Genomic DNA, 13050 nt, shown 5'->3' on the forward strand with positions numbered 1-13050 from the left:
TAACTATTAACTAAAACTGTTCACAGTCTACTAACCTGATCACCACATGCCTAATTCAATGCTTTTGTTAACCAAGGATTAAGGATACGAAATTTTTTTTTTCGACTCTATGAGATTAAAATCAAGTATCACTGTGTGAGGCGAGGCTGGAGTTGAACCACGGACTAATATAATATATATATATATATATATATATATATATATATATATATATATATATATATATATATATATGTGTGTGTGTGTGTGTGAGTGTGTTTGTAAATATTATATTCATACATCTTAAAATTCACCCCCCCCCCCAGAAATTGAATGGCCCGCTATATTTTGTTAGATGTGAGCTGTTGTACATTGGATCGAAATATAGTGATTTATTCATATTATCAATATTTGCCCCCTGGATTTTAAAGGAAATGTATTGAACTGTTACCTTACAAAAAGCATAAGTTATATATATATATATATATATATATATATATATATATATTATATATATATATATATATAAACTGATCATCTACATATATGTACACACTGTAAACATAACCATAGAAAACAGCACAGGCAAATGCACGAGCAATCACAAAAATCACTTTCAAGACACTGCTATAGGTAAGGGAGCAAAAAAACTCACTAAACACCAATTCAAGGGAGAAGGGATATTCGAGGGGGACAACAGACGAGGTCAATATTGAAAAATGGGAAGATACCTACTTACCGACATCCTTTAATCGAGTGCCTGTAACGATAATGCGATAACATGTTAGAGTGATGGTTTCAGCGAAACACTTTATGTAAACAGCGGCAGTCGCCGAGTTCAGGACACCCAATTTTTGTTACAGCATGCAAGCTTTTCATTACACAGAAGTCACACTTTCTGATGCCAAAAGTTTTTTTTTTTTTATTACAACTCGTTTTTGAATGAGTTTTGAATGTTTAGGAATCTCTCGATCGTAAATTCGATTGCATGGAGGGAAAGGAAAGGGAGCTGAAGATTATATCATACAAAATGATTAATCGCATATTGGTCTAGTACGACAGAGATGTTAAATTATATATAAAAATACATATACTTCAGTAATTAATGGACAATGTTAAACTATCACATGCAGCTACGAACAGTACATTTTTAATTATATTGCAGACATTAATCCAAAATTTAACAACTAGAACTATCAAATTAGAGTGGAAAGGATTTATATATCTCTATATATATATATATATATATATATATATATATATATATATATATATATCTATCTATCTATCTATCTATCTATCTATCTATCATCTATCTATCTATCTATCATCTATCTATCTATCTATCTATCTATCTATATATATATATATATATATATATATATATATATATATATATATATATATAATTATGCGCAATCAAAGCAACTGACAAAAGTAATTCTTTAAGTGGCAATACCTCTCCTGGAAAATGAGAAAGATTATATTGATTTCATGGAACGTGTGGTCTAATGGCCTGGCACTGGAACCGTTGTGTTATTCAGTACCGCAGGTGATGATGATGTGAGAGAGAGAGAGAGAGAGAGAGAGAGAGAGAGAAAGAATATTCAATGTAACAGAATTCCCCGAGTGAGCGCAAACTCAGCGACCATCACTTGAAGGGCAAAAATGAACTATCCGAAATTAGAATGCAGGTGAGACAGGGGGCGTTTCCCCCTTTTGACCCCTTCGGCGTCTCCTTCAACCGTAACAGGAGCGTGAAAAATCACCTGTGAGCCACCACTCTCAATCTGCACACACATGCAGCGGCAGCATCAGCAGGACGAGGAAAGCAATTCTCACTGCTTCCAGGCACTGTGTACTTTTGACCGTGCTCTTCTGTGAGGACGTTTCAAGTCAAAACTTCTGGCTAAAGATCCATTTCCTGGTTCCTGGACTTTCTGATAATTAGTGATACATCACAAATTTACATTTTTCAAATATCTTCTTCAATACTTCCAACGCCATGCGACGCGCTGGGGATTTGCAAAATTCCGCCGTGCGCTCACTTCCACACAAATGTTTAGCACAACTATTGGCAGTAGGTAGGTCACCTATGATGCCATGTTCAACTTGCTATATACAGGGTGGTGATCATACATCTCATGATTTCCAAACCTTGGGCTGTGCCTTAGTGTGTGTTGCATAGGCTTCACTGTTATTACCTTTATTTATTCACACACAGGCATCCTGCATCATCAAGGCTTTTATGTTTTTTGAAATGTATATTCTCAATAATAATAATAATAATAATAATAATAATAATAATAATAATAATAATAATAATAATAATTCTGAGAATAATCCCTAAGACCATTTCCACCAGCCCCGTCTTCGCTCATTGAATTGATGACAGGTTTGAAAAGATACCATTATGATCCTTACAAAGGAAAGGACAAATCATAACTGAAATCCTCCCAGCTGTGTACCATGACTTGCAATGGCATGGGAAGTGTGACAGAAAGACTGACAGACATACATGAAACCTCATTTTGTGTATACCTACGTATAACTGTGCCTTTACTAACTTTGAATGGAACACCCTCAAGGTGTGTGTGACAAATACATTAGAAAACAGACAGCCGGACAGTCAAACGAAAGCGTTTAAAGAAGAAGCATAAGCGTTCTAAAAATAATTATAATATATATATATATATATTATATATATATATATATATATATATATATATATATATGAATTTTTACCACATCACCGTAACTCATATGCATGCATTAAGCTACAAATGTCCTTGAATATCCAATTCGCTCTACCTCGGAATTTATGTAATTTCATATATGTTAACCGAAGTGTTTTTTTTTTTATAATAATTTCGTCTTCTCGTGGATTCGAACCATAGATATATATATATATATATATATATATAGATATATATATATATATGTATGTATGTATTATATTATATATATATATATAAAATATAAATATACGTACTATATATAAACATATACAAAAGAAAGCATAAATATAAGAAACTAATATATGCCAACAACTAGATTAACAAACACATACACACGCGCGCGCGTGAAAAGTGCCGATCTTCAATTCATTCTGCTACACAGATGGAATGGCACGGCGAAGTACTAACTCTTAAAAACCATCGCCCAGTTCCGTTCCTATCAAACGCCACATTTTCCAGACAAACCTGGCTAATCCGCGAAGAGTACGAGGATGTAAACCTACCTTACTGAGCCATGCTCTTTTTACCTAAAGTTCTTCAACATTCCTTAAATGGAATCTATTTGTGTGTGTGAGTATGGATCCACACACACTCACATACTACTTACATACTTATGCATATACATACATACATACATATATATTCATATATATATTATATATATATATATATATATATATATATATATATTATATAAATATGTTTGTAAACTAATCTATTACATCATATACCATTATAATTTTTTCATTGTTTATTGTGTCTCCCATCTTTTAGCATTTAGCATTCCGTCGCAAGTATTTCTGCTGAATTACTTCTCTGTGTACTTCCACAGCAATGTTTGCGCAACATTAATACCGATCAGAATATTGTATTATGAAAAATAAAATTCTCATAATCAATCTTGTCATATGATCAAAACTGAATCAGTCATGACAACAAATACAAAAAACATTTTCCCGACTTTAATCCTAAGGTCTCATGACCTACTAAATTAAATTCACACGCTTCCTACTTTATTTTTCATCAGAAAACTTCAATATTTGCCGTCTGCAATACTTGTTCGTCTTTATTTTCTTGAATTTCTTTAAATTTTTCCCTTTTTGTAGTGAATTCTACTTCATACAACTTACACTTGAATTCTGCTTGAAGGAAATTCTCAGACAGCTATAATTTCCTAACAAGAAGGCATAACAATATTATACAAAGTGACAGTAGTTACACAGTTGTACAGGTATAATTTGTAGCATAACCAATCTTCCAAACAGCAGATTGAAAACAATAAATGACAAGGATACGATGCGGCAAAACAAATAATAATAATAAAAAAAAAATAAAAAAAAATAAAAAAAAATAAAAAACGCACACACAAAAATATTTTTATTAATTTAACAAACACGTAAATGTCAATCACTAAATCCACCCACAGATAGGTGCCTTTTAGGCGCTAGCGGGCGAACTGTTCCGTTCAAATGAACCTACACAAAACCGGGCACGTCTGTCAAATACACGTCACTTTGTATAACTGAGCTGGGCAATATGGAATTGTTTGCTGGTCCGACACACTGACAATAGAGGGCCGCACACTGATCTTTTATGGACTTCATCCAAGTATATTAGCATGCGCGTTCGACCACTGCGTTGATGATGGTTGTAATGATGAAAGGAGTGGCTGGATGTATATCTGATCATTATTCGATCAAAGCAAAATTCAGACGGAGAGGAAGGGGTGAAATAATGCCTTCATAATATGTATTTGTGCGCATGTGTGTTTTAGGAGATAGTTGCAAACAAGGCTCAGTTTTAATTATAGGCATTGATGTTTGTGTACATTTGTAGCAGTTCTCTTTTAGAAAGAGCATAAAAGAAAATATATGCACGAAAAGGATTATTAAGTAGCAAGTGTAATAAAACGATATAAAATGTATCTTCAACCCAGAAATATCATTGATATCAATATTAATGAGTACTCATTCTCATGTTCTTTAACAAAAGCTTAAAGTAACCTGTTACAGAAAATAATGATACACATCAATAAAGTAACGACCCAAAAAATAAAGGGGAAATAAAAAAATCTCATCAGTGTTTCACAAAAGCAAAGGCTTCACTTTTTGACCGAATACTAAAAACGCGTTTCGTTTCATCGAGTTTCATCTAATTAACTTATGTGTCAAATGTATCCAGGTCAAGATATATTAATCGTACATGCAAGTGCAACTGATCTTTAATTAAAGGTGACTTGGCAGGTGCATTGGAACAATCGCCGCCCCAAACGGAACACTATGCCAGGCCTTTTGCCTTTTATATATAGATGTATCTGAAATTTAATCACAGATACCCTCGCACGTTTCCATGCCTCATGATTAGTTGCAAAATGAAATGAAGTTCATTACTCGCGAAGTAAACACGGCAAAACCGTAAACATTCAAAGTATTCAACGGTTTTACGTTCGAGATGAAATATTAACTTGGTTCAGAGATTCGTAACAACCAATTGTGAGCAGCTCTCGTCGATCTCTGCCGATTGTGTGTCCAGATGCATAATGGAAACTGGGCCTCCTTGGGAAGGATTCCATTCCAAATTAATCTCATTCTGAGCTGGTCCATGAGAGGTGAAGGTAACCACAGTGGGATTTGCTGCCTTGAGAAATCTCAAGATATAATTTGAAGTAGAGACTTAAAATTTTAACCTCTTCATTAATATTTGATATTCTTGCAGGTACGTATCTTTATACACGGATTATGGTCACTCCAATATTCCACTTTTCTGTTACTGAACTTCCTGTGCATTACCTCAATATTTAGCGAAAAATACAACTCATTTCGATGGAATCAGTAGCAAGTATATCACATCGGGAAAAGAATCTGATTCGAGCACGGGTGCTGACCAAGGTGGCCCAACTTCCATTCTGTAACTAGACAACAATCAACATCCAATTCGTCCTCAGCCTCATCAGAGATTAACCAATTCTCTTCAACGTAACAAAATTTGAATTGGCAAAGTAACCCGAGTAGTGTTCCTCGTATCTTTATCAATTGTTGAAGTTTTGGTTTCATTTACCTCCTCGTACCTAATTAAAACATTTTTATTTCATTGCTGATGAGTCAAGATTGAAAATATGCAAAATTTCCGTAGTATAACTTCCAAATATACTTTGATATACATAAAACTGTGGAGCATTACACCAATACAATCATTAATTATACTCATATACCAACCAATGATCTCTGAAGGATAGCAATCGAGTCCACCAATACCTTTCTTGATATTTTGCAAAGTGAAGTTACTGGTGAATTTCTACGACCGACAAAAAGATTCTGAACAGAATAACATGAGCCCACTTAGATACAGAAAAAGAAACATATTGTATTTTCACTTAGAAAGGTAAATTTTTAAAATCGCACTTTTACTCAATCATCTTAATTATTCAAGCCCTTTCCTGACTAACTGAGCTGAAAGGGTATAGCACCTGTATACTTCAACCTCAAACAGTTACTGGGGCTATAAACATCAAAACAAATATGTATTCTTCCACATGTAAAAACGAATATGCGAAGGCTCTTTAGATTTATGTCGTTTCATATTTACTGCCTTCAGCGGTTATCGTGACTTGCATGCCATCAACAAAACAAATTCCCTTCAAAACTTTCTTTATGGTTTCGATTCTCAAACACCTGCTAGAAAGAGAATAAGTGAAGCTTGGTTAACTTTTAAAAAAGATAATTATCAAACGACTCGTACGAAAACTACAAACATAAATGCATAGAAATCAAGGATACGGGAGCATTAAAAAAATAAATAAATACATAAATAAAAAAAATTACCTCCCCCCTCCCCTTTTTCATTAATATAGTACTACTCATTTACAGAGGTTATCGTAGAAATCAAGAATTCAAGGACAAGATGGAATATATGAAGAATTCCAGCCCAATGCCAAGCGCTGGGACCTATGAGGTCATTCAGCTCTCAAAATAATATTGAAACCATTTTTAGGAGTGTGTGGAAAGTAAGAAGGAAGAAACAGAATATGAACGGAGAAAAACAAAGGTTGCAGGAAGAGGACAAAAGGACGCTGAAAAGAACCTTAAGCAATGCCTACAGTGCACCGCGTGAGGTACGTTGGCGGCAATACCCCCCTTTTCTTGAATGCAGTTAATTGAAAATTTCCAAAATAAATTTAAAAAGAAATTTTGATCAAGCTAATTTCGATCCTGCCGATTTAGTCATCGCAGAGAGAAATCAAGTGTCATGTAACCCCACCTTCTCAGTTACTCAACCTTCAAGACTAAAATAAGCAATCTGAGAGAGAGAGAGAGAGAGAGAGAGAGAGAGAGAGAGAGAGAGAGAGAGAGGAGACACGAAAGTGGCTTCCCCTGAGAATGCCGTGCGCAACGAAACCCTCTTTAGGGGTTAAGTCATTAACGAAAATATGGCATCAGCGTAGGCGGTAAGACGAAACACCTTTCACGTGAACTCGGACGCGCACACCATAACTATCGTCTACCACGAGAGAGAGAGAGAGAGAGAGAGAGAGAGAGAGAGAGAGAGAGAGAGAGAGACCTGAACCGAAATTGTGACAGCATAATTGATCATAATTATCATTTAGAGTGGGATGCATGAATGATAGCGCGACCTTCCGACCAGTACACAAAACAATACAGAATTCTACGTTTATATATATATATATATATATATATATATATATATATATATATATATATATATATATTATATATATATATATATACAGGGTGTAACACGCGTTCATGCAAATATTTTGGGAAATGAAAGAAAAAGTTCTATAAACATATGCATTTTAAGGCGTCCGTTTGTAGGTGAGGTGAATATATTTAAAATAACTATTATCATTAAATGGCCAAGTAACATGGCGCGAACAAGATGTCGGAGTAGTCACGGATAGAGGGTGGGGGATGGAGCTGATCATTTCACTTTTACTCTGAACAGATTCCTAATACATTTTGTGAGCAACAAACGGGAGACAACGCCTTACCGTTAAAGTAATGTGGAATATGCAGATATGATGTTTATTTATGGGTTTTGTAACAGTGACCTCTACTGTTATAAAAAAAGGAAATTAGCAATTAGGCCGATGTGAATAAAATACTTCCAAATCAAATGTATTCTTTAGATATTGAACAGTGGAAATATGTATATATGTATCATAGAAACCTTCTCCCTCTCCATCAATGGTATTCACTGGACTCCGATAAAAAAGTCGAAAGGAATCTCCCCTCCATCAAAGATAGGCCTATTCATCACACACTGATCAAAGATTTAAAACATAATGTTTATACTAGTAAATATTAAGCCAAAAACAACCAATTAATAACAAATCTGCCTTACCTTTGGAATAACTTGCATCCAAACTGAATTATACAGGATTCGAACCCATATACTTTTGGGGGTTGAACAAATGTGACCGTTAACCCCATAACTATGTGTTTATTTTAAGTGCCTCTTTTTCCAACACTTCGTTCCTTTTATGAAAATTTCCTAACAAGCCAGCAATTTGAGGACCCTCGTCTAGTTGTAATTTCTTCTCCTTGCCATAATTCGAGGCATCCAGTTACACCAAGTTCTGTAGCACTTCGCTTGATCGTTGACAGATCGGCCTCCCGTCACGAAAACAAGATTCCAAACAGACAGCAACTAGCAATAATCGCACCTTGGTCAACCCTCACTATACTCTTTTTTTTTTTCATCTGTCCATCCGCCTGTGGTGTTTTTGTATGGTAACACTGCGTCCCGGGCTTTAAATAGTTTCGCTATGTGTAAGTTTTAGGTAAATAAAAGGATATCTGGGTGTACATTTGCAGCTGAAAAGCATTTTAATAATTTACTGTATGCGAATTACTCCGTTAATATTCGAAATAGGATATTGTTAATATTGTTGAATGTAAGCTGAATGTGACTATCTAAAGCCCGGGACGCAGTGTTACCATACAAAAACACCACAGGCGGGTGGACAGATGGAAAAAAACCGAGTTTAGTTACGATACTGCCACTGCGCAAAGTAAAGGCATGTTATCGTGGGCCTTTGCATGAAGGGAAAGGTGGTGGATATAGGTCACTGAAACAATTACCGTGTCAGATCATTACCGACGCCACCTCAAAAGGTGTAGGGAAGAAATCTTGGTTGCAAAAGTAAGACATCAAAGAGGAATTTACATCAGAAATAGACTCAAACGACAAAGACAGAGTGTGGATCACTTACGTGCTATGAAATGGTTGTTTGTTTGAATGCTGTTTTTACGTTGCATGGAACCAGTGGTTACTCAGCAACGGGACCAACGGCTTTACGTGCCTTCCAAACCACGTCGAGAGTGAACTTCTATAACCAGAAATACACATCTCTCACTCCTCAATGGAATGGCCAAGAATCGAACACGCGACCACCGAGGTGGGATGCAAACACCATACCAACCACGCCACTGAGGCGCTTATGAAATGGTTGTGTGGGGAAAAAATGGGAGAAGCAATATGAACAGTTCGGACTTAGAGTAAGGCTGAATTGCTATAAGTTCTACGTGATGTGTTGTAGAGAGCAATTTTCAATTCTAAATTTACAGAAGGATTTATAATGAAACCAAGTGCACGTTTTGGTATACTTGCACGGCACATTGGCTGGTTAGGTGCCTAAGCTAGTCTGTGAGTCTTTAACACGGGTACGTGACTCTTAAGAGGTCCTTCTACCTTCATATTCTTCAGAGCCATTCTCTACAAGGAACAGGATATTAGTCACCGACAATCTTACACAAGCTTTTTTTTACAGTTCTGGTAATTTCTTACCTTAGTAAAAACAAATATGACGGAGTTCTGATGAAAAGATGTAATCAATAACAATAACAAGTACGAAAACACTAAACTTCATCGTATTAATGATGAAGTTTAAAAACGTAACATACAACTAAAGTACGAAGAAAGAATCCCATTCTTATACTTTATCTCAAAGAAAAACGAGCTCTGCTTTCCTCGTCGCTTCACGCTGTTGAGATGAATGTCCACAAAAACACATTTTTCTCTGGAATTCACCTGAAAAAATCTTCCCCCTCTCATCTTCCTACCTTAATGGACCTTCGTATGCCTTTTCCATGTCCAGCGCTTGGGTAACGCAAGATGATCACATCAAGTCCCGAGCCTCCCCCTCCTCAACAACACCTCAAACCCCTCCCCCCCTCTCACTCACGCGGAGGGCAAATAGGCCTACCGTTGTAATAGGGTGAGGAAAGAGGGATGAAGCCTTCGAGAAGGCCTAAGCAACGAGAGAGGAAAAAAAAACTATCTCCAAATAATAATAATAATAATAATAATAATAATAATAATAATAATAATAATAATAATAATATGCTTTATTTCGGCTCGGGGCCATATACATTGATTATACAAAATACAGACAGTAGCAAACACAATCTAGATACATGTGAACATGATAAAATAGAAAAAGAAAATGAATAATCGGCACTTATCCACAAAGTAGCTGAGGTAGCATAAAAGCTAGTAATCATCATACTGGTAATAACAGTAATAATATTGGTGAGAAAAAAAAATATGCATTGAGAGTAATAACAGATGGTGCATATATTATATAACTCAAATTTCAACTAGGGACCTTAGGTGGTTACAGTAGTCAGGTCCAGAGGGCTTAATACATAAATTAAATGTAAATAAAACTTTAACTTGATAGTAATCACAGTAATAATGAAAAATTAAAATATCAGCAATAAATGTAATAATGCCAAAAACTGCAGATGACATCTTGCCAATACAGAGATTAAGTCCTTTAGGGGACAAAGGCCTCATTTTCCCATCTTTCCCACAATTTTGATTTTCTTCTTGCTTCACTCCTTAGGATGCTTTGTATGAGCGAGTTGCTGCTGTTTCTCACTCGGGTTACCAGACTGGACATTGTTCGCCTAACAATGATTTTTAAATTGTCCAGGTGGTTTTCTATGAACATCTGTGTGGCGGAGTGGTAGCGGGGAGTGTTTGTGAGGCGCCTCAGAATGTCATTGTGCACAACAGTGATGCGTCGCATCGTCTCTCGGGTATAGTTCGTCCAGAGGGAACACCCATAGATACTGTAGCAGTACGAGCGGAAGAGCAGCAGTTTCACGTCTCGGTGACAGAAGGCAAACCTCCTTGCAATCATGTTGCCCGCTGCACATAGTTTACGACGCCTCTTATTCAATGTCTGCCGGTGATAATGTGACCCAAGTACGGAAATTCGTGCACAAATTCCAGCCGATGGCTTCCGAGGAAAATTTGAGGTTCTGCAATATGCTTAAGCGATCTCGGGAGCAGCGACATGCACTGGGTCTTGGTTTCGTTGTAGATTATATCAAATTCCTCTGCATATTGGCGGCAAGTGTCGATGAGTCGTTGGAGACCTTGCACTGATGGGGAAATCAGAACCATATCGTCGGCGTAACAGAGGTTGTTTATAGTTGTTTCATTGACAATGCATCCGATTGAGCAGAGTTCAGTTTGACGTTCAAGGCATCTGTGTACGTATTAAACAGGTATGGAGAGAGAATGCCCCCTTGCCGAAGCCCGTTTAGGGAGCCGAAGGTGTAAGATAATACGTTTCCCCATTTGACACAGAATTGCTGTGTGGAGAACCAGCAATGTAAAATGCCAATTAGATATAGGGGTGTGCCCTTTTATGCAGCTTCAGGAAGAGCTTCAGGTAGTTTACTCTGTCAAATGCTTTTCTCACAAAACAAAGGAAAACAGGAGAGGCTGATGATAGGTAGTAGTTCAGCAATTCTTTCAGTATGTAGATGCAGGTGTCGGTTGAGTGGTTTGCTTTAAACCCGAACTGGTTGTCAGTGGTGTGTAGAAAGGGGAGAAGTCTCACTAGAAGAACAGACTCAAGTATCTTCGATGCGATCGTTGTGATTACAATCGGCCGGTAGTTGCCAGGGTCAGCTGCATCCTTTAGCTTGTTTTTGATTAATGGTATCAAGTGAACTAAGAGTAGGGAGTCTGGAAGAAACCGGTGAATTATGCACGCATTGAATAGGGCAGCTAGCAAAATGTAAATTATCGGATGGCAGAGTTTGAAGGCCTCTAAATATCACTCAGGGTAAGAGAATTACATGGTGATCGCTGGAATGCCATAGATAGGCTTAACAGTATCATGAATTAAGTGCACCATAATAATCCGCTTGAAAGGAAGCGTTAACAAACTGAAAACTAACCCAATATTGACTGGATAACTTATTTGAGCTTTCCAGTATATTCTGCCTTAAAATCTTACAGTGATCTTTTAAAAGAGCATAAACATCAAAGAACTGTCATAATATTGACTCCTTTCCCTACCAACATCAGTATCGATTCATCTAATACTATCAGTACGTCTCCAAATATAATAATAATAATTATAATAGTGAACCAAACAAAAACTTCTTTCAGTTTTCTTCTAAAGATTGAAAAAGAAACCCACAAAATCACTGTATAACGTGTTTACTTCTAAGTATTTACATTTCATTTTACTCCTGAAAGTACTCGAGTGTGGAGTAAAATGAAATGTAAATACTTAGAAGTAAACACGTTATACACAGTGATTTTGTGGGTTTCTTTTTCAATAATAATAATAATAATAATAATAATAATAATAATAATAATAATAATAATAATAATAATAATAATGGAGATCGAACAAAATTTTTTTCAAGAGAGATGCAAAGCCTATTGAAAACTTGAGCGGGGACAAAGGCGTCTTGTCGATCTCATCAACCTTTTTAATCAAAATAATTAGTTGTCAAACTATGTAAATGGGTTAGTTCTTAGCCGCTGTTAACTTAGGCAGAAACTTTGATAAAGTCACGCTCAACTTCGAGGGTTACAGGGCCGCTCAAGTTCGCTTCAGTTAAATCAAATTTCGCTACAAGTTACTCTGGCACTTCGGCGAAACTTGGCCTTGACGTCCACGAGGGTGACTAATGAATATTTTATTATTATTCATAATGATGATGATCAGGATAAATTACTATTATTATGCAATATACATACATACATACATACATACATACATACATACATATATATAAATATATATAATATTTTTATTATTGCACAGAACAATTGTGGATGTGATAAGTTAATACATACATACATACATGTATATATATAAATAAATATATATAATATATATATATATATATATATATATATAATATATATATATATATATATATATAATGCAAATGGATGTATGTATGTAATCTAAAGAATACAGTGGGGGTAGGACATTAATGGCACCAAAGGGGAGGAAGGTGGAAAAAGCATATGTAAAAATAACTGAAAACCACAG

At 35.8% G+C, this 13050-nt stretch overlaps 1 protein-coding gene across 1 annotated transcript in view; it reads right to left on the reverse strand.

Moving 5' to 3' along the window:
• The window catches only part of LOC135211516 (uncharacterized), a 629390-nt gene that overhangs the window by 304903 nt on the left and 311437 nt on the right, over positions 1-13050 (reverse strand). Inside the window, 1 exon segment of the mRNA XM_064244821.1 lies at positions 719-739. Within this exon segment, the coding sequence (XP_064100891.1) occupies positions 719-739 (21 nt within the window).

This window comes from Macrobrachium nipponense, chromosome 4 (assembly GCF_015104395.2).
Source record: "Macrobrachium nipponense isolate FS-2020 chromosome 4, ASM1510439v2, whole genome shotgun sequence".
NCBI lineage: Eukaryota > Metazoa > Arthropoda > Malacostraca > Decapoda > Palaemonidae > Macrobrachium > Macrobrachium nipponense.